General features: G+C 42.8%; 2 protein-coding genes across 15 annotated transcripts in view; one reads left to right on the forward strand and one right to left on the reverse strand.

Annotated features, from left to right (window-relative positions):
• Positions 1-1,764, reverse strand: part of Cage1 (cancer antigen 1) — a 31,080-nt gene extending 29,316 nt beyond the window's left edge. For 4 of the 11 annotated variants that reach the window (XM_006516779.4, XM_006516776.4, XM_017315602.2 and 1 more), the window contains exon 1: positions 1,421-1,764. Coding sequence is in view for 1 of the 11 variants with exons in the window: in XM_017315604.2 (XP_017171093.1) it covers positions 1,452-1,457 (6 nt within the window). In the remaining 10 variants the exon portion in view is untranslated. The remainder of the gene's footprint in view (positions 1-1,420) is intronic. The other 7 variants (NM_027724.2, XM_017315603.2, XM_030247409.1 and 4 more) reach the window with 5 other exon arrangements.
• On the forward strand, positions 1,622-26,066 carry Riok1 (RIO kinase 1). 4 transcript variants are annotated; one of them, NM_024242.3, is made up of 17 exons: positions 1,622-2,164; positions 4,706-4,907; positions 7,684-7,774; positions 8,542-8,611; positions 9,906-9,948; positions 11,878-11,970; positions 13,513-13,625; positions 13,709-13,789; positions 14,857-14,943; positions 15,441-15,578; positions 16,902-17,005; positions 17,511-17,617; positions 20,795-20,860; positions 21,770-21,889; positions 23,321-23,374; positions 24,573-24,725; positions 25,388-26,066. In NM_024242.3, the coding sequence occupies exons 1-17, from the start codon at positions 2,094-2,096 to the stop codon at positions 25,496-25,498; spliced, it is 1,704 nt and encodes a 567-aa protein (NP_077204.2). In that variant the 5' UTR covers positions 1,622-2,093; the 3' UTR covers positions 25,499-26,066. The 4 variants fall into 4 exon arrangements, 2 of the variants coding, with proteins under 2 accessions (NP_077204.2, XP_017171095.1); XR_001780817.2 differs by having other exon boundaries at positions 1,743-2,164; positions 21,770-22,010; XR_382077.3 differs by having other exon boundaries at positions 1,743-2,164; positions 24,413-24,725.
• The last annotated feature ends 952 nt before the right edge of the window (positions 26,067-27,018 follow it).

A 27,018-nucleotide genomic window follows, 5' to 3' on the forward strand; every position in this document is an offset into this window, starting at 1 on the left:
ACTGCGTTGCCCCCCTATTGGAGGTTACCTAATCCTTCTGGAAAATTCTCTTAGCCCTCCATTAAAGGGGTCCATGAGCCCCTCAGGTGGTTGCCGTTTTGATAAATGGTTGGCCCCTGAATGCTGGTAATTTCTTCAGTAAACACTCTTCTTGCCTGTGCATCCTATTTGAGTCTGGGGTCTTCCTTCAGCTATTCTTGGACCCTAACAGGAACATATAAGTTTCAAATCTGAACAGAGGTATTTCAGGCAGTTTGCTGCTGTGAGTTGGTATAGTGGTGAGAACAGTGAAAGCTGTGTGAAGTTATCATGGGTGAATATTGCCCGAAATTTGTCAGATTCACCCCACCGTTTAAATTATGAATCAAGTTTTGGGTGTGGAGAATTTATCATGACTCTCCCCACCCCATTATGGGGCCATGATCTTTAGTTAAGAAACTCTGGTCTACACAGTTAAAACACAGGCTGAAAATACCCCCCATTCTAGTGGCATATTATCAGATTGTCTCAGTCTATCCTTAGTACCTGTCTGCCTGGATGACTTTGTTAGATTACTTATTTACTGAAGACGTTTTCAAATCGATGTCATCATTTGGTAAACTGTAAAAAACCAAGTAGGCTAAGGAAGCTAGGCAGGGCTGCTGGAGGACTCAACCTTGGGCTCACCTTTCCCGTCCTGCAAATAAACACTACCTGTTCGATGACAGGGATGTGTTAGTGCCTTAAATCACTTTCCAAACGCAAAATGTTTCTTTTCCATGGGCCTGTGACTTGCAACTACACTTTAAAAAATGTATGTGCCTGTTTAGTATACCCGTGCCATGTGTGTGTAGGATCCTCTGGAACCGGAATTATAGTAGTTGTGACTGGCCCAACCAGGTGCTGAACCAAGCCACCACCACCCAGGCTTGGTTAGCCATTCTACCTAAATCCATTGTTTGTTTGTTTGTTTTTTTTTTTCTTTTCTTTTTCTTCTTCTTCGAGGAAACAGGGTCTCTCTGTGTAGCCCCTCCTGTCAACAGGTTGGCCTCAAACTCAAGAGATCCGCCTGCCTCTGCCTCCCAAGGGATGGGATTAAAGGCGTGTGCCACCACCGCTCGGCTTGAGTTAAAACCGTTTGAAGATAATGAGGGCTTGTGAGATGGCTGAACAGGAAAAAGCGCGGACGACCAGAGTTCGGTTCCCGGAGCCCAAGGTGGAAGGAGTAAGCCCTCAAGTTATTCTCTGAACTTCACTCACGGAGCACGCATACACAAGCGCGCGCTAGATAATACTTAACATTTTAACATTTAATAAAGGCAGAAAGAGGTGTCACAAGAGTTCCTGCCAAACGCAAAAAAAAACCTTGAACTTCCCAACTTAAAAAAAAAAAAACAACAAAAACCAACCACTTGTATCATTGCATCTCAAAACAACGCACCAACGTTTCTAGAGAGCAAAAGTGTGCTCACTTCCATGATCCATCGAGCTTCTGTGACTCAGGCTAAGGATTCCGGGTTTCCTCCCGGCACACCGGCTCCGCGGGAGGGAGAACACCTTCCAACCGTCCCCACCGAGGGCACCAACTGGTGCGTCGCAGGGCGCTCGAACGCCCCAGTGTGACGTCCTCCGGACCGCACCTGGGTCCAGAGGAAGAAGGTCAGAGGACGCAAGTCTTCAGGAGCAGCCGGAGGAAAAAAAAAACAGGCTGACTTCCTATGACCGTAAACGCCATGGTGGAGCAAGAACGAAAGGCTGGGGAGCAACAAGAGCTACACATCCCACGCTACAAACAACGCACCACGCCCACTTCACATCGCGGATTGGTCTTTCCCGGCCACCGTCACGCGCATGCTCCCTGAGGGCACTAGGGTTTGGAGAGGCCCTGCTGGTGGCATACTTCCGGCGTTGCACTTCCGGCCTGTTGGTGGCCGCGTTTGCCGAAACCCTGTATCCTGACACCCCGGTGGCGCCTGGTCGTTGCCTTCTTGGGCCTGGCGGTTGCCGAGGGATTTGAGGGGCGGGAATCGCGGAGACGCGTTTGGATCCTCTAGGTGGGAAGCAGGCTCTTCCGATCGCGGCCTCAGGGGCGCCGAAGGCTCACACCCCTAGCCATGGACTGCAGTCTGGACAGGATGGCTTCGGTGGTCCCCGGGCAATTTGACGACGCGGATTCCTCAGACAGGTAGGCGGCCGGTGGTGACACAGGGACTCCTCCGATTCCGCCAGCTCCACATTGGGCTCGGGGAGCTGACAGCTGACGGCTTTGGATTTTTCTCGGGGTGAGCAGCTTGTGAAAGCTACCTACCTGTCAGTGGGTCCCGGGACGTTTAGCAGAGAAGCAAGAGTTGGGGACCACTGAGGAAGGTGGGCCTTTTTTTTTTCCTTTCTTTTCTTCATACAGGCTTCCATACACAGTGAGCAAAAGTTTTACCTCTGCGAGTATGATGAACAAGACAAATCAAGTCACTACTGTCTTTTTGGAAAGGAGGGCAAACCAAGAGGCTAGCACCTACAGCGTAGCGGAGAGAATTGAGGCAAAAAAGGGAGGCCAGCCAGGTCGAGCCTTCCAAGTGACTGTGAGGAGTTAAGATCCTGTTCAGGTCTTACAGGCCAGAGGAGGGCTTTTGCAGCGACAGAGCATCCGTCATTTGATTTATGAATTAAAGGAACTGGTGAGTCATGTAGAAGATGTTCGTAGAGAGGAGTGGAGCAGAGAATCAGTAAATAAATAAATAACCAGCTTCAAACCGGATGGCTCCTAGAGCTGCTGTCGTAGAACGACTTCGAGGTAGCAGTGTTGAGGTTTTGTGGTGAAATTGGATGTGAGGTCCAAAAGCAAGCAGTGACGGAAAACTTCCCGTTCAAAAGAAAAGAGAATTTACACATAGCCATTTTGAAACAACAAAGAGTTTTGCGTACCTTATAGTCAGGAAGATTTTATTCATCAATTGTGAGCGGTTGTGATAAGTATATATATTGACCACTCTGTGTGTCAGATCGAGTGGTAGGGAAATATTGGTGACTACCGTTTTGATTGCCACAGGGGTTGGCCTCTGCTAGGGGAGATAGATATTCACACGAGGTAAATTATTTGAATTAAAATTGGTGAATAGTACAAAGGAAAAAAATGAGTGATCAATAACATATGGTAAATAGAGGGTAAGTAGGGCTTAGCCGGAGATGTTGGAGATTTCCAGCCTTCCACTGAGGAATGGGCACATCATCTCAGAGAAATCCTTACGGAAGCGTTTAAGTGGGAAGAAGGGACAAGCTTACTTTGCCCACAGGCCCCATACACGCAGGATATTGTGAGACTGCACCCATGGTCCTCTGCTGGATCTGATTTTGCCATTGCACCAATCCAGAGACATTTTTATATGTCACACCTGGGCTGAGACACTAGTGGTATCTGGTAGGTAGTTCCGCATAAGACAACCTCACAGCAGAGGATTGACTAGTTGAGAGCATTCACATAGTTGTGCCTTTAACATACCTGTCTAGATTATTAGATTTGTAAGTGAAGAGTAATTTATGTATGATACTTATGAAGCCCTAGTAAACTGCAGCTATCAAATGATAGTCTCCTTCCTACTCATGCCCGTGGGCATTTAAAGCCCTGTGGGCTGTAGCCAATTAATAAATTGGAGTTGACGACTGAACTTATTTAAGACCCATTGGGGGCCAGGTGTGGTGGTACAGCGTCTTTAATCCCAGCACTCTAGAAGCAGAAGCATCTGATATTGATGATTTCAAGGTCAGCTCTAGCTTCATAGTGTCTTCAGGGCAGCCAGACCCAACAGGGAGCTCTGTCTCAAACAAGACTAAACAACAAAGGGGAAGGGGGTGGGAGAGGCGGGGCGGCCTGAGGTGCTGGGGATTAGGTCTGTGGCAGAGTGATTACCTAGAGAGGGAAAGGCTCTGGGTCCTCAGAACTAGAAGAAAAAAAAATGGCTCTTTTTATGGTCAGGTGAGGTACACACATCTTTAATCTTAGCACCTGGGACACAGAGGCAGGAAAGGTCAAAGCTAGCAACACTGAATTGAATTTTATTGAATTTGGTGGTAAATATGTTTTGTTTGGAATGTACAATGTTTTAAAAAAAATTGAACCTGGCAATTATGTGAAAAAAATTACATAAATATTGAGTGTTTTAGCTTCTTGAAAAACTAGGAAGATCAGTAACAACAGGGTCTGCATCTTTTGTGAACCTCTCCTCCCTTTGGCTGTACTTTTGTCTCTCTAGACCACTTCTCTTGATAGTCCCCCCTTGTTGTCCTATACTTGGCCCACTTCACTGTGTAGTCTTGGGCCTCTCCATCACTGCTTCCTTTTATAAATAAAGGTGATTTGGAGTTATTTGTGTCTTAGGAGTGTCTTGCTACGGCTCCTGGTATTACAGAGAGTTAAGGAAAGGCAAATTTTGATACACACACCCCTGAAAGTAGGTGTATGAATGATTTGACTAGAGTCTGGTCTTGTGCACTAGTCAGAGTCAGTTCATTTACCCAAGATGATAGTGTAAATTCTAACTTGACTTAAGGCAAAAGCAAAGCCAACACCCACTGACGGTACACGGACGTGGAGAATAAAGCATTGCTGCAGATGAGGAGACAGAGAACTTGATGTTAAGAAGACGGAGCAGATTGGGGAACGTAAGGTGTGTATGTGTGTGTTTTTCCCTTTGGAGGATGGATAAACATGCCAGAACATTCTTGTTCCTAGTGAAAACAAAGAACTGCAGCCAATCCATGCAGAAGATGGCGGCGTTCTACTTAAAAGCCTCCAGAATGCTGCAGCAGAGGTGAAGGGCGACGCTGAGACCGATGAGGAAGACGACTATGATGATGATGATGATTGGTACTTGGACGATGCAACTGGAAAACTCACCAAGGGTTGTACCTGGAATGGCGGCAGTAACTATCAGGTGTGTAAGGAATTCTGTAAATCTGTGTTATCTGCTTGTCTGTGTTCCAGTGTGTGTGTGGGGGGAGAGGGGGACAGGCCGGGTGTCTTCCTCAACAGTTCTCCACTTCATCTTTTCTTTATGTGTGTGGATGTGTCTGTGTGAGTGTATACACATGTGTGTGCACATACCTGTGCGCATGTGGGGAAGGCAGAAGTGGATACCAAGTCCCTCCCTTGGAGCTGGAGTTACAGATAAATAACTAAACAGGGATCCACAACATCTAAGCAGGTTCTTATGTGTGTGCTGGGATCCAGTTCCAGTCCTGACATCACTGAGCCTGAAGCTCACTGTTTAGCCAGCCACTGGCTCATGTCTTCCAGACACCCTTCTCTCTCTCATCTGCCCCAGTGCTGGGATCACAGATGTTTGCCACTGAGTTTGCCTTTTTATGTGGGTGCTGAGGACTGAACTTAGTTCTCAGACTTGAATGAGAATAATTTATGGGCTGAGCCATCTTTCCAGGCCATGTAGTTTTTTAAAAAGGCTTTGTGATTCTGTAGGATATATTGTCTTAGAGCCCTGGCTTTTACTGATTTTTTTTCTTTCTTTGTGCTTTTCATATTTCTCATAATTTCTTGTATTTGGATTCTTTCAATAATCAGTAAATGTTAATAGTTACTGAAGTGTCATAAGATGAATGAACTTAAAAATATACAAAGGAAAAGCCACAACTAAACTATTAACTGTAGACCATTTATGGAACAGAAATGGGGCTGGGAATGTAGCTCAATAGTAAAGCATTTGGCTGGCGTACAAAAGATTCTGGGGTCTGTTCCTGGCTTCCCAGCACAGCAGGGGGAAAAATATTGAAACTCATTGGTAACTAGAGAAGTGTAGCTGAGCTGGTGGTACAGTACTGTAGCCCCAGCTACCTGTGAAGAAGAGGTTTAGAAGGATCCCAAGTTCAAGGCCAGCCTGGAATACAAAGTAAGTTTTGGTAACTCCTATACTAAGTCACTGGTGAGACTGGATAATTTCATCATGGACTGTGTTACACTGTATATATATATATAGTACTGTTGGCTACTGTAACTGTTTGTTCCTGGTGATTATAATAATTGGGCACACAGTGCATTTGTGGAGCACTTGCCTACCATGTATCCTAGGAGTCCAGTCAGTCAGTCTGGCATGGATGTGATACGGTCTGACTTTTACCTATTGTGGTGCTAAGAGTCAAACCCAAGGCCTTTACATACTAGGCAAGTACTACTGCTCTGTATCTCAAAGCCAAGTTATTTTAAAAGTTAAAGAGGCTGAGGAGATAGCTCAGTGGGTTAGAGCACATGTTGCTCTTGCTAAGGACCTGGGTTCAATTCCCACCACCTCCATGGCAGCTCACTATCATCTGTAACTCCAGTTGCATGGGATCCAATGCTCTCTTATGGCATCTATGGGCACTAGACACCATGTGGTGCACATCCATTCATGCAGGCAAAACCTTCATAAAATAAATTCAGATAACTAATTCTAAAACAAAGTTCATGTTAAATTTAGTAGAAAATCTCTTTAAGTTCTTTACAGATAAGATAACCAAGCCTCAGAGTTTCATGCAAGAGGGAATCAGCAATTGTTTTGTACTAGTTTAAACACTTTTTTTCTCCTCCCTGAGACAGGGTTTTCCTGTGTATGTCTGTGCTACCCTGAAACTCAATCCATAGACCAGGCTAGTCTTGAACTCAGCGATTTACCTGTCTCTGTTGGGATTGAAGGCATGTACCAATACCACCTGGCTAAGCGCCTGTCTTTGAAATCTGTATTGCATTCGCTATGAGTTTTGGGTATTGCTTCTGCTTCTCTTTGGTGTTACTTACGGTTGTACAGGACACCAGTGTAAGTGCTGAACCTTGTTCGTACTTACTTTCCCCACTCCTTTTCTTGAAGTGTCAGGCTTAAAATACACAGTTAAGAATGAATTTAAGGGGGGCCTGGAGTGATGGCTCAGACATTAAGAGCACTGACTGCTCTGCCAAAGGTCCTGAGTTCACTTCCCAGCAACCACATGGTGGCTCACAACCATCTGTAAAGGGATCTAATGCCTTCTTGTGGTGTGTTTGAAGAGAGGGACAGTGTACTCACATAAAATAAATAAAAATAAATCTAATGTTAGCCGTAGCTCTTTACTAAGGACCTTTGAAGGTAAATGATGACTCAGGTATCAAACATACAAGCCAACTAAATTTCTAAAAATCCAACTTAGTTATTATTCATAATAACAAAAAATACATTGAAGAACATAACATGTGACCTGTGTTCTGTGTCAGTAACCTTAGCCTTCTTTTTGAAATGCCTTTTTTTTCCATGTGCAGGCAGTTCATGAAGTGCCCAAGGAGATTAAAAGAAGGTTTTGGATCCCCCTGGGACTGGACTTAGAGATGGTTGTGAGCATCCATGCTGGGGATCAAACCCAGCTCTTCTGGAAGAGCAGCTAGTGGCTTTAACTCTGAGCCATCTCTCCAGCTCTCAGAACCTTAGAAAACAGTCTTAAAGTTTGTTTCTTCTTTAGTTGCTCCTGTATGTGATGATGCCTTAATAACTAACTGAGCTGGAGCGGGGGGATTGTTGTGTAGGTGAATGCAGTTGGTGTCAAGCCTTGCAACCTGCGTTCAACCCTGGGAAGAAAGGCAGCTTTTAAAGTTGTTCCCTGAATCCATACGCGTGGTGGGAGAAAGAAATGTAATTATGAACCGGAAGCTTGAATTTACCATTAATCATATTTTAAACTAATTTCTTGTAGGCAAACCGACAGACTTCTAACTACAATTCAGCCAAAATGTCTACTCCAATTGACAAGTCCTTGCGAAAATTTGAAAATAAAATCAATCTAAGTAAGTTTTTAAAAATTACATTGCCTAACTGAGCTGTGAAGAGTTGTTCTAAATGCTGGGCACTTTTGTTTGCTGAAGAACCCAATGTATTTGACTCAGTCGTAGAGTCAATGAATGACTCGAGATAGAATGAAGAAAAGGAACTTCTAGTGAATTCGTTCTATGTTTTCATCTGTTGCGGGGATATGAAGTTTCATGTACTCACCCCAATTCTTCTCAGTCCTGCATTGTCTTTTGTGTTAGAACAGCCTAAAAATGCTATTTTGTTTAGTTAGGCGGTGTCAATGGTTTAGCTGAAAGCCAACCCTCAATTGAACTCTAAGGCTTTGAGAATGCAAGGCTATGGTTTTCTTCTTGGACCATTTTGACTGTAAACCTACCAGTGTCTCATGTATATTCTCCATACATATCAAATTAATGTATAGAAGTGTTCCCAAGTCATCATGGTGCATCTCTAATGTGAAAAGAAACTGAAGCTTGCAGAATTAAACTTTGAATTCAGACAGTTGTTATCTGTATTGTACAAAATATTAAGTATCTGAGGTTTACTATGAAGATCCAGTGTTTTTGAGTATTGTCTCTATCTACAAGTTTACAATTCTGGTTCAAAAAGCAGCTATAGCGCTGAGAATGCACATGAATAAGTTACTTACTGCTTACCTCATGAGTAAAGGATGTTCTAATTCTATTAAGAAAGTGTAGAGGGAAGGAGAGGTGACTATTAGTGTCTTTTGTCTTGTTTACATTGTGAGTTTTCGTCTTTTTAGATAAGCTGAATGTTACTGATTCTGTGACAAATAAAGTCACCGTAAAATTGAGACAAAAGGAAGCAGAATCGTAAGTAATGTTTCAGTATAAAGCATGGCTGGTAGGACTCACGTCCTGACTGGGCAGTGTGATTGTTCTGCAGGGGATGCTGCTGTGCTTTGGTTTATTAGCTTAGCGTGTGCTTTGCCCTCGCAGGTCAGAATAGTGAATGAGTCTTACGTAGTAAAGGCAGGGTCGCGGGAAGCTCAGGACTGTGTTTTTATCAGGATAAGTGTGTAGATTCCCGCTGACTGCGGTCTGGCTGACTTCTCTTATGTGCTAATTGAGTGGGATGATGATTGCTGTATAGAAAATTAGGTTAACCCACTAGCAGTGTCAGAACTGAACATTAAAATCAGTTTTCTCTGGTTTGGTACTGCATCCAGAGATAACTGCTTTCTGCGAGACACTTTGGCCACTTGGTGTTTCACTGACCTGTCTGTCTGACTTTTTGTATTTGAGCCCCTGTTAGCTCAAGTTAGTGTTATCTAGTGGATGAGCTGAAGCAAATCAGAGTCTGCCTTTGGAAATTATTTTGAGATAAAAGTCTAAAAACGCAGCCTTACACATAAGTAGGATCATTAAAGGACAGCAGAGACACTCCACACTTCCCTGCCACTGTCCTCCCGCTGCTCTTATTTAATGCCTCAGGATGTGGGAAGACTTCCACATTCGCATTCCTTCTCCCACCTCTTTCTGTCTCCCCCTTTCTCTGTCCCTTCTGTATGCATATGTGAAATACGTATTTCATATGTAACATCATATATGCACATCCATATATTTATATATGCATTTATATGTGTGATCCCTGGTGGTGGAAGGATAGAACCAAGTCCTGAAAGTTGTCCTCTGACCATCTCATGCAGGGTGGCATGGTCTTACCTACTCTTTATTCACTTATAAGAAAATAAGTGAAAAAGATTCAAAACTGAAATGGAAAGAAATAGCAAAGATTGGACATGCCTGCTAAGGAATTGGCTTGCATCCTCAGAGAAATGGAGTTTAAATTGACTGAAGAGTTGGTATCAAATTACATCTCTGGCCAGGCTTGGTGGCGCAAGCCTTTAATCTCAGCACTTGGGAGGCAGAGGCAGGTGGATTTCTGAGTTCGAAGCCAGCCTGGTCTACAGAGTGATTTCCGGGACAGCCAGGACTATACAGAGAAACTCTGTCTCGAAAAACCAAAAAAAAAAAAAAAAAAAATTTTTGTCTCTGAATGGAAAACTTCTTGAGAGTTGTCACCAAATGGTGCACATGCAGAAGGCTCATTCTGGCTTCTCGCTGAGTTTTGAATATGCCTGCTATACTTTTTTGTTTCACTCAGGTATCGAATTAAAGATAAGGCCGACAGAGCAACCGTAGAACAGGTATGCTGGAAGTGCTCACAGTCTTGTTTGAAATTAGCATTCCTTTTCTCTTTGAATTGTGCCTTGTTTTTAGCTTCTTGTTGGTGTTAACCTCACCTAAAATTACTCCTGAGTAAACACTGTGCCAATTGCAGTGCTCTGCATTTTGCTGTATAAAATGAGAAGAGCCAGAGCCCTTTCAGAATAGCTTCCAGAACCTTCAAAGCTACTATGTAGTGCTTCCCCCTTCTCAGAAGTTTGGAAGATAGAGACTTTTAGACCAGAATCTTTCTTAAGCAGGTTCTGTAGGAATTTTATTCTCTTTCCTATTAATAGATTGAATATCTGCCATAAAGCAGGTTGAGTAGCTGCCATGTTTCTGGGGCATGTATAGATGAAGGAAAAGGGAAAAAGGGTAATACCTTCAAATTTCTTTTTTTTTAAAGATTTATTTTATGTAAGTATACTGTAGCTGTCTTCAGACACACCAGAAGAGGGCACTGGATCCCATTCCAGATGGTTGTGAGCCACCATGTGGTTGCTGGGAATTGAACCCGGGACCTTTAGAAGAGCAGTCAATGCTCTTAACCGCTGAGCCATCTCTCCAGTACCTTTTTTCTTTTTTTTTTAAGAACCTTCAAATTTCTAACTAGAGACCTCTTTGTTTAGAAATCACATGTGCTTTATTCTTTGGAGGGGGTGGGGCACTAGTCCCTAATTTCTGATGGGCAGCAGGATACGATTGAAATTTGTGTGTATGTGCCTAGATGGCCTGGAACTTGGTGTGTAGATCAGGATGGCCTCAAACTCACACAGAGAGGCCTGCCTCTTGCCTCCTGAGAGCTTGTATTAAAGGTGTATGCCACCTGACCCAGATTTTTGATGTGAAGAAAATGATAAAAAAAAAAAAGGTTTAGATTATTATTATTGCTGCATATCCGGGCTCTCCTCCACCCATAGGTATGTGTGCAATTCCACATTTTGACATTGTAACCTGTTGGCCTATGGCGCCTCTTCTGTGCTTTGCCCCCAGGGAGTAGAAGCCGAGCTGCAGTAGAGAACCAGTTTGTGCAATTGAATCATTGCACATGAAAGTGGTTATTTATACTGTTAACTTGCTATTATATGTTATATTGCTTGGGTTTATTGTTTTTGTCCACTTACTACAAACTAGAGCCACCTGGAAAAGGGAACTTTCAGGGAGCAATTGCCTACATCAGATTGGCTTTATAGGCAAGTTTGTGTGCCAGCCCACTGTGGGGTGATGCCACCCTGAACCTGGGTAGTATGACAATGAACTGGGCATCCTGGGTTGTATAAGAAAGCAAGCTGAGGGATGGAGAGATGGCTCAGCAATTAAGAGCACTGATTGCTCTTCCAAAGGTTCTGAGTTCAAATCCTAGCAACCACATGGTGGCTCACAACCATTTGTAATGAGATCTGACTCCCTCTTCTGGTGTGTCTAAAGACAGCTACAGTGTACTTAGATATAATAATTACATCTTAAAAAAAAAAAAAAGCTAGTTGAGCAGCTTTCTACATGGTTTCTGCCTCAGTTCCTGCGTCGAGCTTCTACCCTGGCTTCCCTCCGCCGTGTACTATTTTCTGCAAGAGTAAGATGAGATCATCTTTTTCCCCCACATTGTTTTGGTCACAGTGTTTATCACAACAACAGAAACCAAACTGAACGGTGTGTGTTCATGGTGGGGAAGGCAGTGCCTGTGCAATGGGGCCTCTGTGAAAGTCGTAGGACAACTGTGTGGGGTTTATTCTATCCACTCACCTCTATGTGGGTAGGTTCTGGGGTCACGAGCCTGGTGGCAAGCACCTTAATCACTGAGCCATCTTGATCACTCTTGGTATAGTCGGTGTTTCTTTAATTTTGTATGATTTGTTTTCATGATTGTACTTTTAAAGAACTTTTTTTTTTTTTTTTTTTTTAATTTTTAGGTTTTGGATCCCAGAACAAGGATGATTTTATTCAAGTTGTTGCATAAAGACCACATATCAGAGATACATGGCTGTATTAGCACTGGAAAAGAAGTGAGCTGCTTTGGTTGGGATGAGAGTATTTTCTTTCATATTAGTTTCCTTGTTTCAAATACCCAGGAAGGCTAAGGCTCTTTAGAGTTTATGCCTTTAAAAAGAAAAGAAAGCCAAGCATTGTAGCACACACTTTTAATCCCATTACTTGGGAGGCAGAATCAGGTTGATCTCTGTGAGTTCCAGACCAGCATGGTCTATATTGCAAATTCTAGTCCAACTAGGGCTACTTATAGCCCTGTCAAAAAAGAAAGAAAGCTGGCTGTGGTGACCCTTCAATTCCATCACTCGGAGGCAGGGGCAGTCAGATCTCTGTGAGTTTGAGACCAGCCTGGTCTACAAAGCAAGTTCTAGAGAAGCCAGGACTACACAGAGAAAAAGCTGTATACACCCGATAGTTTATTAACAGTGTATCTAGAAATTATCTTGCTTGGTAGTCAGTTGATAAGAAACTGTATGCGTAACTTACTATGATTGCTTTATTGTATTGTTGAGTCTGTGTGTAGAGCAGTGAGCTTAGATTTTCAGATTACTGTGGTCCTGAGTTCCAATTTAAAATTACCATTAATGAATGAGGTTTATTGGCTCATTTCTCTTAGCCAGTCTTTTTTCTTTATTTTAAGTCTAGAAAAATAAGTGTGACTTTTTTTTTCTCTAGATGGGGTTTCTCTGTGTAGCCTTGGCTGTCCTGGAACCCTGGAACTCACTCTGTAGACCAGGCTGGCCTTGAACTCAGAGATCCTAAGCCTCCTATGTGCTGTGTTTAAAGACTAAGTGTGACTTTAAAAAAAAAAAAAAACAAAAAACAATATGTTGTTACTCTTCCCTTGCTATGATAAAATACAGCTTAAGGAAGAGCGTTTATTTTAGCTTAGGGCTTGAGAGAGTTAGGGTCCACGACGGTAGGGAGAAAGCACGGCAAGCAGGAAACAGGAAGGCGAGTGAGCTGGACTAGAAGTCAGCCCAGGCTGTTACCTCCCAAGCCTGCCTCCTGTGACACCCTTCCTCCAGCAAAGCGATGCCTCTCAACGTTCCATAAACTCTGAAACACAAGCCCACCCGCTGGGGCCCAGGGGCTCCAAATCCATGAGCCTGTGGAAGATGTTTCTCATTCAGACCGTAATAATTAGCCTTTCATTTTCTGTGGAAGTTAATTAGATGTAGGAAAATTCTCATCAGAGATATATGTGTGAAACCAATTCTATTTAATTCCTATATCTAGTGTGCCTCTTGTAACAATAGGCTGTGTTCAGAGAAGCGAGTCATTAAGCAGTTTTGTGTACTAGGAACCTAAGACTGCTATGGCATCATCACTCTAGGTGATAAGGTCTTAGGAGCGCACTCAGGCATATGGGGCCCCTTATTGAGCAGAGTGTCATAGGGTGGCATGCTAGAGGTACATTTATTGTCACACAGTGTTTCCTATTTTAATTCACATCTTCAAGAGAGGATTGTGTCGTCATTTCAATTTACTTTTAAGGTAGAACCACTGACACTAGTTATTTAACATGTTTCATTTTCTTTGTTTATTGCTTAAAATAGGCTAATGTATACTATGCTAGCACACCCAGTGGAGAGAGCAGAGCAATCAAAATATACAAAACTTCTATTTTGATGTTCAAAGATCGTGATAAGTATGTGACTGGGGAATTCAGGTGAGCGCAGATTCTTGAGTTCCTTTTCCCTCGAGTGCTAAAGCAGTATAATGCAGTGATTAACAAGTGTTTGCTTGCTCCAGGTTCCGGCGTGGCTATTGTAAAGGAAACCCTAGGAAAATGGTGAGGACGTGGGCAGAGAAGGAGATGAGGAATTTGTGCAGGTAACTGGTGGTGTGTGAGAGAGGGTCTGTAGTACAAATGCGTAACTGTGTCTGTCTGGTTATCTGTGCCCTGCCCTTTCCAAGCCGAGGGGACCCTTTAGACTATGTAGCTTTGTTACTATGATTAACTATGTAGACAAATTTTGCTATTGTGAAGAGCCTGCAGCCAAGTGAAAACATGTAGAGTTTGTTTTGAGATAAGGCTTTTTATAGGATTTTAAGACAGTGACAGTGATGGTAATACTGTCATTTGAAAAAATTACAGGGGAGCTGGGCAGTGGTAGCTCACACCTTAAATCCCAGCACTCAGGAGGCAGAGGCAGGTGGATCTCTGAGGTCAAAGCCAGCTTGGTCTACATAGTGAGTTCCAAGACAGCCAGGGCTACACAGAGAAACCCTGTCTCAAAAACCCAACCAAACAAAAAACAACATAATAAGCAAAAACAACAAAATCAAACCAGGGTGTTAGATAAATGTTGTCAGGCTCTCAGCTCTGGGTAATCACTTGCCTTTCTTACTCAGTCCAGTGTCGAACACATTCCTGTAGTCATTTTTCTTTAACTGCTGTAAAGAAAGAACACTTGGTTAGGTTTTTCAAAGTTTGTGGCTTTTTCCCTTCCCTTTTCAGCGCCTTTTAGCTTTTTATGTTATCCATAGTTACAATTTGCTATTAAGCCAGCACCATTTATTTTGGAAATATTCCTGTGTGCAACTGGCCACTAGCTGTGTGCAGTGATTTGCTTTATTTTTGACATGGTAAACTCAAAAGATAATTGTTAACATAGCTGTGTCTCATCGGTCCTGAGGTGTGCTTTCTCTTCAGGGTTTAACACCTCTAAAAGTAGATTGGGTGTTACAGGTTGTGCGACTTAATGGTTTGCTTATCAGTGCTTTGATGTTCTTGATGACATATCATGGTGACATTTAAAACAACTTGGTTATGAGATAGCAGTGTAGTTCAGAGAACTCGGGGCTGTTTCCTGACAGCAGTGTCAGCTTGTGGTCTGTAACTGCTCTACTGTGTTTATATCTTTCACTTTCCAATTGTCTTTTTTTCTACATCACAGGCTAAAAACAGCAAACATACCATGTCCAGAACCAATCAGGCTAAGAAGTCATGTTCTTCTCATGGGCTTCATTGGCAAGGATGACATGTAAGTATGTGGAACATCAGAGAATTTCATGGTGAAGCTGTGTGAGCCATGTACTAGGTAATTATTTCCTCCCTTTCTTTTCATTCTTTTCTTTCTTTCTTTTTTTTTTTTTTTTGGTTTTTCAAGACATGGTTTCTCTGTATAGCTCTGGCTGTCCTGGAACTCACTGTGTAGACCAGGCTGGCCTCGAACTCAGAAATCCGCCTGCCTCTGCTGGGATTAAAGGCGTGCACCACCACGCCCGGCTTTCATTATTCTTTTCTTATGTGTTAGTGCATAACTGCTGCGATTCACTGCTGTGATGTTTCATGGTGCTTCAGAATGACAAAAGCAGCCGTGCTTTTAAATGTTTAATTTATTAGCGTGCTGGGAAGGTGCCTGTCACTATTCCCTTGTCAGTTCACGTGATGAGTTACAGGAGAGGTGTGTGGACACTGTGGAGTGAGGCAAGAAAACTTGATCGTAATGAGTTTATGTCCACTCCCTTTTCATTCCAGGCCAGCCCCACTTTTGAAAAATGTCCAGCTGTCAGAGTCCAAGGCACGGGAGTTGTACCTGCAGGTCATTCAGTACATGAGGAAAATGTATCAGGACGCTAGACTTGTCCACGCGGATCTCAGTGAATTCAACATGCTGTGAGTGTGCTTTGTTTCCTGGAGCGTTGCTGAAATGATTTCATGTACCTCTACAAGAAAGTCCTAATCTGCAAGTCCCGCTGTACTGTGTTTGCTTCCCTGTAAGAGTTAAGATGTGGTCATCGCCTTCAGTGACCTTACTCAGAGTACACCACTCTGGAGGGCTGAGCTCACAGCTTGACTGATAGAGCAGTTGTCTAGACTACGCTATGCGTGATGCCTTGGATTCCATGCCCTGCACAGGTGTCAGGAGGGGACGCATTTTTACCTGATTTAATAGGTTTGGAAATTTTCTCTGTTTTTTCAGCTTTCATTAGTCAGGATCCTTTTTCATCTGCTGTAGTCATTTGTAAATTATTTAAGATGGATTTTTTTTAAACTAGATATAGTGGGGAATGACTGGAATCTCAGCACTTAGGAAGCAGCAGCAAGAAGAGAAGAGTTTGAGGCTAGCCTGTGCTATAGAGAGAGAACCTATCCAAAATAAAGAACAGAATAGATTTTTGTTGTTTTTTTTTTTTTTAAATTATTTATTTTATTTTATGTATATGAGTACACTGTACCTCTACAGATGGTTGTGAGCCTTCATGTGGTTGTTGGGAATTGAATTTAGGACCCTGCTTACTCCGGTCAACCTTGCTCTGGCCCAAAGATTTATTTATTTTATTATTATAAATAAGTACACTATAGCTGTCTTCAGATGCACCAGAAAAGGGCATCAGATCTCATTCCAGGTGGTTGTGAGCTACCATGTGGTTGCTAGGATTTGAGCTCAGCACCTTCAGAATAGCAGTCAGTGCTCTCATCCGCTGAGACATCTCGCCAGCTCGTTGTTTTGGTTTTTTGAGACAGGGTCTTTGTTCATAACGTGGCTTTACTGGAACTTACTTTGTAGATCAGGCTGGCCTTGAACTCACCAAGATCCACCTACCTCTGCTTCTTGTTGTTGTTTTTTGTTTTTCGAGACAGGGTTTCTCTGTGTAGCCCTGGCTGTCCTGAAACTCACTTTGTAGACCAGGCTGGCCTCGAACTCAGAAATCTGCCTGCCTCTGCTTCCCAAGTGCTGGGATTAAAGGTGTGTGCCACCACGCCCGGCTCTACCTCTGCTTTTTAAGTGCTGAGATTAAAGGAATGTACCACTATACCTAGCTAAAAATGTGTAGCCCAGGCTGGCCCACTCTGGCCTGATCTTCCCACCTCTGCCTCCTTCAGCAAATCCTGCCAGCATGTAATACCATAACTGACTTCAGAATAGATTTTTTTTTTAAAAAAAACAAAAGAGCATGGTAGTAATGTCCAACTCCTGTGCTTATTGCTCTCAAGGTACCATGGTGGAGATGTTTACATCATTGATGTTTCTCAGTCTGTGGAGCATGACCACCCACATGCATTGGAGTTCTTGAGAAAAGACTGTACCAATGTCAATGGTGAGTAGAAAGTGGGATTTCCTGACAGCATCTGTGCTTACATATATGGGGAGTAAGGCAGTGTTTCTCAGCCTGTGAGTCCCAACTCCTGTGGAGGTCAAACCACATCAGATATCCTGCATATCAGATATTTACATAAGGATTCATAACAGTAGCAAAATTCAGTCATGAAGTAGCAATGAAAATACCGTTATGGTGGGGGTCACCACAGCATGAGAAACTATATTAAAGGGTCGCAGTGTTAGGAAGGCTGAGAAGCACTGGGATAAGGTCTTGACACTTGAAGTGGGAATGTAGTCTGGCATAGGGATGTTAGATCTGTCTTGTGTGGAAAGCCATGCATTTGATCCCCAGCGCTGACAAGTCTTGGGATGGCTCAATATACTTACGCCACTTACGCCACTGGCAGGCAGGCGATGGTGCACTGTTTTTTCTTTCTCTGTTCCTTGGCTGGAGGAGGAGCGACTCCCTTTCTCGAGCTGTCATTACTGCTTCCTTCTGACAGATTTCTTTTCCAAGCATGCTGTTGCAGTGATGACCGTGCGGGAGCTCTTCGACTTCGTCACAGATCCCTCCATCACTGCTGACAACATGGATGCTTACCTGGAAAAGGTAAGGTGGGCTGAGGAGAGGACACACGAGAACTTGCCTTTGTGTGGCCTGTCTGAGAGGTTCAGTCATTAGTGTTGCTCAGTGTCACTATCATTTTAATCATGTCTTAGCACTTACCATTTCACAGTGAGATTAACAACAGTAAGGAAGTCAGTAGAGGCAGGGCTCTTGACGTCACTTACTTGGCAGGATTACAGAGAAACTGTGACGGCTGTCAACCTCCATACGTTTAATGAGAAAACTGTCATGTGCGTGGTAAAACATGCATGACCTTAAGTACAAAGCATTATATACATTTAAATTATTGTGTAAGCCACAGATTTTCTATCTTCAGAACTTTTTTTAACATCAAATACTGAACCTGTACTTACCGACCCCCACCAGCTCCTGGAAACGGCCATTCTGCCTGCACTCTGCTTCTCTCAGTACTGCTAACAAGTAAAATCACGTTGGTTTGCTTTTTAATATGTATATGTGTGTGTTTGTGTGACCATATGCTGCAAGCGTGTAGATGCCCAAGGAGTCCTGATGGTATTGGACCCCTGGAGCTGGGGTTACGGGTGCTTGTGAGCGCTGGGAATCAGGCTCAGGGACAAGAGCAACACACAGGCAGAGGAAACACCCCAACTCAAGGCTGGGGAGAGCTGAGCAGCCAGGATTCCCCACAAGACAAATGCCGTGTGTTGTCTGAGTGCATCCTTTGGTCCCTAAACAGAAGTTTTATATTCTAACCTAATCCATTTGTGCCTTCCTTGTTAATCTTGTCACTTCTGAGTCAGGATTCTTATAGTTCCCCTTTCTCCTGGAGGGCCTGTCCACCTTGGCACTTGTGCACTTGTTCATCTTGCTTGGTCTGGCGAATGTTAAAACTCAGGTCAGACAGTTGTGGCAAAGGGTCTCAGGAGGAGCAGTGATTTCAGGAGCATTGTTTTCTCTTTAAATTTTTTTTTTTTTGAGACAGTGTTTTTCTGTGGTTTTTTTAAAGATTTATTTATTTATTTTATGTATATGAGTACACTATAGCTGTACAGATAGTTGTGAGCCTTCATGTGGTTGTTGGGAATTGTATTTAGGACCTCTGCTCGCTCTGGTCAACCGTGCTTGCTCCAGTGGCCCCACTCGCTCCAGTCAGCCCTGCTTGCTCTGTCCCTGCTCACTCTGGCCCAAAGACTTGTTTATTATTATATATAAATACACTGTAGCTGTCTTTAGACACATCACAAAAGGGCGTTAGATCTCATTACAGGTGGTTGTGAGCCACCATGTGGTTGCTGGGATTTGAATTCAGGACCTTTGGAAGAACATTCAGTGCTCTTACCCACTGAGCCATCTCACCAGCCGGAGACAGTGGTTTTTTGTTTTTTGTTTTTTTTAATATCCCCCCGGCTATCTCAGACCCTGTATAGCCAAGGATGAACTTGAACTTGCAATTCTGACTTTGTCTCTTGAGTTCTGAGATTATAACCACACCACAGCAGCCTGTTCTAGTTTATGTAGTGCTGGGGAGCAAACCCAGGGCTCAGTGCATGCTGTGCCCACACTCCTTGCAGCTGAATACATCTCCAGCCTATTTATTTGTCTTGTTTGGGTTTTTGTTTCCTTTAGATAGTCTTACTTTGTAGCCCTGGCTCACCTGGCCTTATGCTCCTCCCTCTGCTGCCTCAGAAATGCCAGGGTCGTAGTGCACCACCATGTTTGGCAGATTATGAACTCTTGAGGGACAGAAATTTTATTTGTATATTGTTAGTACCTGATTATGTACTAGGCAGCTACATGGTGTCTTAGGGTTTTCTTTGCTGTCAAGAAAAATCATTGCCACAGCAACACTTACAAAGGAAACCATTTAATTGAGTTGGAGTACAGTTCAGAGGTGTAGTCCATTCTCATCATGGTGGGAAGTGTGTAGCCTCACAGGCAGGCACGGTGCTGGAGATGTCGCTGAGAGGTTGTACACTGGCTCAGTAGGCAGCAGGAAGAGAGTGTGAGCCGCTGGGCCTAGCTTGAGCTTCAGTGACATACTTTCTAAAACAAGGCGTCTCTCCTATGCCAACAAGTCCTCATGTCCTAATCCTTTCAAACAATGCTACTCCTTAGCCTGTGGGGCCATTTTTATTAAACCACCATACATGTATTGACTATCAAAGTATTTTTTATCTCTATTAGTATTGATTCTATACTTTAAAAAAAACAAAATAAATGTTCTTTCTTTCTCTATATCTATTTCTGAGAGATATATTTTTACTTTAGTATGCATCCATATGGGTATGTGCACGTGTGTGTAGATGCTTGTACAGGCCAGAGGCATTGGACCTCCGTGGAGCTGGTGTTGTGAGCTCTCCAATGTGTGGGCACTAGGAATTGAACTCTGGTCCTCTGGAAGAATAGTCCATGCTCTTAGCCACTGAGCCACCTCTCTGGCCCTCTCCCTGTGTTTTAACTAGAGAACTGTTTTTATGAGTCAGAAGAAGAACCCAGTATAGAGTCTCTCTCCTTACAGTTACTGTTGCCCGCGCGACTTTATTGGTGATATATCCTGTGTCGGCATTAGGGCCACATATTTACCTTTCTTGTGATTCATGTCACTGACATTTCAAGGTTCAAGAAGTGGTTCATTATTGAGTCTCAGTTTCTTCTGATGAAAAAAGATTTCTGCTAATAGTTTAAAATTAAGTTTAAAAAAAATCCTTCTTAAGCTGGGCGTGGTGGTGCACGCCTTTAATCCCAGCACTTGGGAGGCAGAGGCAGGCAGATTTCTGAGTTCGAGGCCAGCCTGGTCTACAAAGTGAGTTTCAGGACAGCTAGGGCTATACAGAGAAACCCTGTTCTTGCCCCCCACCCCCAAAAAAAATCCTTCTTGTTGTCTTGGCCATGAGCTGGGGCTGGGTGTGTGACTTTGTGACCCTGGGCCAGTGCTCCACCACGGAGCTGCCCCCAATGTTGATTTTTGAAGAAGGCACTAAAGGTACCTTGAGACTAGAGGAGTTTATTCTAGTTCTTTTAAAATGACTGTCAAGTCTTTGGTAGAGAGCCAGTCTACATTGTAGAAGCTCACTCTAGTTGGAGAAGTGTGAAGACATGATACCTGTGAAGACTAAAAAAAATAGTTCATTACAAAATAAAAAGTGTGTCTTCTAGGGTAAATGTAAAGGGAAATAATTGTTTTGCTTTCTTTCAAAGGCTATGGAAATAGCATCCCAGAGGACCAAGGAAGAAAAGACTAGCCAAGATCATGTGGATGAAGAGGTGGGGGTTATTGTGTATTCACAGCCTTGGGGAACACTTGTGGGCTTTGCTTGGCACTCTGGAGTGTTGTGTTGTGTGTCTTTTCATATAAACCAGGCTGTCTTAGAACTTGATATGCGGTACAGGCTGACCTCAAACTAGCACTCATTCTGCTAGAGTTAGGAGTATGTGCCACCATTTCCAACTGATTCTTGTGTTACAGGAGTTTCCATGGTTTTGTTTCTGTTGGTAAAGCTTGAACTTGATTTTTAGACACAGGGTATATAATTTACATTCAGTTATATTGCTGTACTCAGCAGCCTTTTAGCCTGTTGTTCAGGCTTGTGGGGTGAGTCAAGAAGGAAAAGCCTATTCATGTGCAAGTATGAATTTTTAGATGGCCTATGTGCTCATTGTGTAAATATAACAGACTTTAAATACTTTGTTAAAAATTAAAATCGAACCAGTCTAAAGAAATCAAGACATTTTTATTAAGGTCCACAATAGGCTAATTATTATTATATTTATTATTTTAATTGTAGCTTATTCTCAGAAGTTTGTGGCAGCTTCATAGAGATATTCCTACAATGTAAGAGTGGTGGGTATTCAGTTGCTCACAGCCAGGCCGTCCTTGCTACCTGTCTATCCTGTCCTTCCTCAGATGCCCTTTGGAATGTGTATGTATGGGAGGAGTGTTACTCTAAGAATCATTGGAATACACTCTCTTTCTCCCCTAAGTCAGTTGTAAAATTTCATTTTTAGCTTACCAAATTGCTTCTAGCTTACCACATAGCAGACATGACCCCAGCGTGTGCACAGCTGGAGTGGGAGCCAGCATTGGCGATGAGGATACATTTCTGCACCCAGCTAAGGGTGCTGAGGGATGGGCAGGGTGAGGAATCACAGTTTGATTTTGCTTTCCTCTTTTAGGTGTTCAAACAAGCATATATTCCCAGAACCTTAAACGAAGTAAAGAATTATGAGAGAGATGTGGACATCATGATGAGGTTAAAGGAAGAAGACATGGCTTTGAACACTCAGCAAGACAACGTGAGTGGCCTGCTCTGTCTGGAGCCTGTTCTACCAAAGGAGACTGAGCGTAGTCCTGCCTGGTGCTCGTGAGACAGCCAGCTCCCTTTGCATAAGCTTCCATACGTGCTGCATAAGCGATGTAAGAGAGGGCGGTGCATTTCCATGTGTCAGAGAACTGTGATGAGAAAAAAGGCGAAGTCTCGGGTTAACAACGATCGTAGTGGGTTGATAAAGCTGTGCTTCATTTTCATACATATTTGAAGGAATGATTAAAATATTTATATCATTTTTAATTATGTGTGCGTGGGGGAAGGCATGCACACATGAGGGAATGCTGGTGTCCTTGAAAGCCAGAGGTGTTAGGGTTTATTGGAGCTGGAGTTAAGAGGGGGTTATAAGCTTCCCTGCATGGGTGCTGGGAACCAAACTCGGGTCCTCCACATGAGCAGAACAAGTTCTTAGCCACAGTGCATCTCTCTAGTTCCCCTGGGGGAAATTTTTTGTTGTTAGTAGACCAGAAAGTAACCTTTTAGGCTTTTTAGCCATGTAGCAAAATTTAGCTGTTTATATAAGTTTTTGTATAAAGAGTGAAGTAGTGTTCTCCAGCTTTTCATGCATGAAATAAAAGCATTAAGACTATATTACATGTGTGTTAGACATGTGTCAGCACGCATGCCGTGGTGCCTGTAGGAAGACTAGAGAACAGCTTTGTCGGCTCACTTCTCTCCTCCTTTGTGTGGCTTCTGCGGAACATAGGCAGGCTCTCGTGGCATGTGCCTTTATCTGCTGAGCTAGCTCTCGGGCCTAAAAGCGCTGTTATTCTTTATATATGTCTGTTGCCTGTGTGATTGCACATATACATCAGTGTGTGCCCTCAGGCCAGAAGAGGGTGTTGGAGCCCTTGGAGCTTTCTGAGCCACCAGATGAATGTAGGCGCTGGGATCCTAGCTCGGAGCCTCATGATTGAGCAGCCTGCACATTGAATCACTAAGCGTTTTCCAACCCCTTGAAAGCACTGTCAGTAATAACTACAGCTTGTGCCGTGGAGATCTACTGGTGAGAGTAGAGTAGGATTGTCTGTGGAGTACGTAACATTGCACTGAGTAAAGTCCAAATTAGTATTTGCTGTCATCTCGTGGGTTGCAAAACCCATCTGAAAACTCTCAGGTTTGATTGTATTGAGTCTGTGGAGATGCAGACCTGGGACACAAGAATAATGCATGTTCCTCTCCGTGTTACTGTGTGATAGATTCTGAGCGAGTTCTCATTCACAGGAGCAGGGTTTAGTCCATGCTTAATGGTACAGCATATACATATTATTGTCGGTTTCTATGTTTATATTACATTTATATGTATATATGTGATTATATATGTGTATATGTGTGTGTGTGTGTGTGTTATATATGTTAAATATATTATGCTTATATTCGTTTTCCTTTTGTTTTCAAGATTCTATACCAGACTGTCATGGGATTGAAAAAAGATTTGTCAGGAGTCCAGAAGGTATGAAAAAAATATGTTGTTATTGCTTTATAACAGAATTTATTCTGTAGATACTGCATTTATTTGTGTGTGTGCTCAAAAGTATGCCACAGCACATGTGTGGTGGTCAGAAGACAACTCTGGGGAGTTGACTTTCTCCTCTTCATAGGTCTTTGGGGTCCAACTTAGATCGTCAGGCTACATGATGAACCTTGCCAGCCTGTGGAAACTCTTTTTGAAGTTTATAAAAGTTTGAAGATGTAAAAGTTACAGAAAAGTGGTATTAGAGTTAACTTTGGGAATGTACTTATTCTGTCTCTGAATTCTTCCATTAAAAGTGAGATATTTGTCATTAATCCTGGACTTCTTTGATGCAGGGGTTATTGATGATAGCCATATACCTTTTTCAGTCGTTTTTAAAATTAATTTTGATAAATGTCAGGGTTGGAGAGTTGGCTCAGCAGTTCAGAGCCCTTGCTGCTTTTCCAGAGCACCTGAATTGAGTTCCCAATACCATTATCTGTAAGACAAAGGAATGGAAAGTTCAAGGGCAGCCTGGACTGTCCAATGAGATCCTGTCTCAAAAAAGAAGAAAAATAGTTAAATAACTAGTTCATTTCAGAGAAAGTGAAACTTCCTCTTGATGGACTGTTCATTTTGGTTAGATTAGCTTACTGCTAGTAATGTAGTAAATACACAGGAAAACAGTTGTGAAGCCACCTAAATAGATTTTACTACTACTAGTACTACTACTACTACTACTACTACTACTAGTACTAGTACTAGTACTACTACTAGTACTGCTACTACTACTACTACTGCTGCTACTACCTCTGTATTTCACATTCTTTCCAAATCCCAGCTCAACTCTCTGTCTTACTAAAAGTAGCAGAGTTGTGTTGTTAATTTAGGCCACCCATATAGCCCTAGTAATCAGATATGCATGTTAGGATAGCTGTGAATGTAATCCAACACATTTGTAAATGATAGCATCATGTTGCACTGTCAAAAGATTAGACACCCTGCTAATTCCTTTGTGTATGTTCTTGAGTCCTACAGGAGTGAATGGATGCTACCCATCTTTCTCCCGCGTGTTGATTCTATTTTGATGTTTCAGTGCATAACTTGAAAGAGTATCTGACATACTGATGTAAGATGCTGGCATTAATGTGTTGATAGTACCTGGCTTCACGTAGCATTGTTCTATAATAATCTCAAGGTCCCCGCGCTCCTAGAAAGTGAAGTTAAGGAAGAGACTTGTTTTGGTTCAGACGATGCTGGGGGCTCTGAGTGCTCCGACACAGTCTCTGAAGAGCAGGAAGATCAAGCCGGATGCAGAAACCATATTGCTGACCCTGACATTGATAAAAAGGTTAGCCAAGATCTTACTCCTGAATGTGGTGGCTCTCAAACATCAATGGTGCCTCTACTTGTAGTTTCCATAACTAAACACAAACTTTACTTTTGGAGTAAATTAGAGACTTAGCTGCTATTAGGAGCTTCTTTAATATCATACAGATTACGTGTTCTGTCTGTTTACTAGAAGCAAATATTTGTTTCTTTCTAACCATTATTTCTCTTAAATATGGAACTTGTAAACGTCAAGTAACATATACTGGGATATTGATTTGACTGTCTATAATTTCAACAGTGTTCAAGGGACATGGTGTAGCTGGGTTCGGGGAGCTGGGGAAGAAAGATAACCTGTGTATAATGACAGAACCTATTGTCCCAGCACTTGGAAACTGAGGAGGGGAGAGATCATTTGAGCCTTGGGAGTTTTAAGAATAGTCTGGATTACAAAGTGAGACCCTCTTTAGAGAGGGAAGAAGGCAGGGATATGAAGGGAGAGAGATGGCAAAGAAATGAGATGCAGGGAACCTCAAAGCAAAGTTGTACTCACCAAGCTGTAATTGTTATTTTTTATGCTACATATACTTTTATCTGCTTAACATATTAATTTTAATTCTAATAATAACTTGAATACACCGAATGAATGAATTTTATTGGGGGTGGGTTGTTTATATTTTACAGGAAAGAAAAAAGATGGTCAAGGAAGCCCAGAGAGAGAAGAGAAAAAATAAAATCCCTAAACATGTGAAAAAAAGAAAGGAAAAAACAGCCAAGGCCAAAAAAGGCAAATAGAATGGAGCCATTCCTCGGCTACATTTTAACCCTGAAACAGAAGTAGCTGGAGGAGGCTTCCTCACTGTCTCACTGTCAGAGGAGGCTGGGGTGTGGTCATGTGATTGTTTCAAAAGCCTATTCTTTCGGGATCCAGTCCTGGCTCTGCTTTTAACGGACTTATTAAGGTATTATTTTAATGAAGAACTTTGTATATTTTATTTTTATATTTTTATCTTGCAAACATTTTCCCACAAGTATCAGAACATGAGTGTTTATGATGAACATCCACGGACGAACTTGGGAACATTTGTTTTCTTTGTCTATGCCAAAGACATATCTGAAACAGCCTGGAGCTCCGCTCCGAGAGACATCGTCTGGCCGTTATGTGCCATTCCCAGGAGCCCTGTTCCTGTGTGTTCTGGATACACAGGAAGCTGTCCTATGATCCTGCTTCATCTTAACTATACCTTTCCAGTGAGCCCTCCCAGCTCAGGTGCCATTTCACACCCAGCCATTTGTTCATCAGATATTTCAGTGTTCTAGGAACTGGGATATAGCTATGAATAAAACCACATTACTTCCTTTGGGTAGTTTGCATTCTTGCTAGGAAATGAAAAATTTTTAAAAAAGTAATATTCTTTGAAGAGGTTATACATTATATAGAGAGAATCAATGCTGAATAAAGAGAAAACCTAGGGAGGTACAAGTTGACAACATAAAATATTGGAGGTGAGTCACACCGAACTTCCTGGCACTGTGGTGGCTGGATGGAAGGAGTCTGCGTTCCAGCCAGACTGGACTACTTAAGCAGATGAGGATACAAGCAACAAAGCCAAGGTACATCGGGAAGGAAGAATACCCCAGTCAAAGCACGAAGCCACAGGAAGGCCCTGCAGCAAAAAGCTGTGTGCAGTGGTCAGAAATGGGGTGGCAGCATCAGACTCGGGGGGAGATCAGAGTGCACAGCTCATGGGGTTTTTAGCAGAGGAGTGTCAGGGTCCAACTTGTAGTTTGAAAGCATGATTCTGGCTTCTAGAGAATTGAAGCAAAGGTGGAAGATGATTGGCTGTGCTTGTTGTTAGCCCTGGTGAAGGATGCTGGTGGCTTGGCCTGGGATACTAGTTGATGTGGAGTTAGCTTAAGGCCGCAGGTGAGTTTGAACGGAGTCTTCCGGTTTATAACCCAAGAAGCCACAGCCCACTGCAGTAACTGTGATGAGACTCGTGGGGGGAGTAAACTTACTGGTAGGAAAGAGAAAATTACAGGACACACATTGAGAAAAATTACCAGGTGTTAAAGAACCTTTTCCTATTTTATGTAGCAAATGGCTGTGTTAATCCTTGCACCAGACACTCTTATACAGCAACCCAGGGTTTCCGTTTAGACTGCAGCTTCCAGCTGCTTGCTTGATGGCGGGTTATGGTGAGTGCCACCTGAACTCTGATTGTATGTTGGAACATGCTCCTTTCTGCTTTAAAGTTCAAAAAGGAGCTTCAGTTTCCATAATATTGAGAGCACAGTTATCATCTTTGTGCACA

Source organism: Mus musculus, chromosome 13 (genome assembly GCF_000001635.26).
Source record: "Mus musculus strain C57BL/6J chromosome 13, GRCm38.p6 C57BL/6J".
In the NCBI taxonomy this organism is placed as follows: domain Eukaryota; kingdom Metazoa; phylum Chordata; class Mammalia; order Rodentia; family Muridae; genus Mus; species Mus musculus.

Excerpts from the sequence above, each read along its gene's own strand:
- Riok1 (NM_024242.3), top strand. The coding sequence starts at position 2,094 with ATGGACTGCAGTCTGGACAGGATGGCTTCGGTGGTCCCCGGGCAATTT. Across the intron at positions 9,949-11,877 it reads ACAGAGCAACCGTAGAACAG|GTTTTGGATCCCAGAACAAG; the intron begins GTATGCTGGAAG and ends TTTAATTTTTAG. Across the intron at positions 15,579-16,901 it reads CTCAGTGAATTCAACATGCT|GTACCATGGTGGAGATGTTT; the intron begins GTGAGTGTGCTT and ends ATTGCTCTCAAG.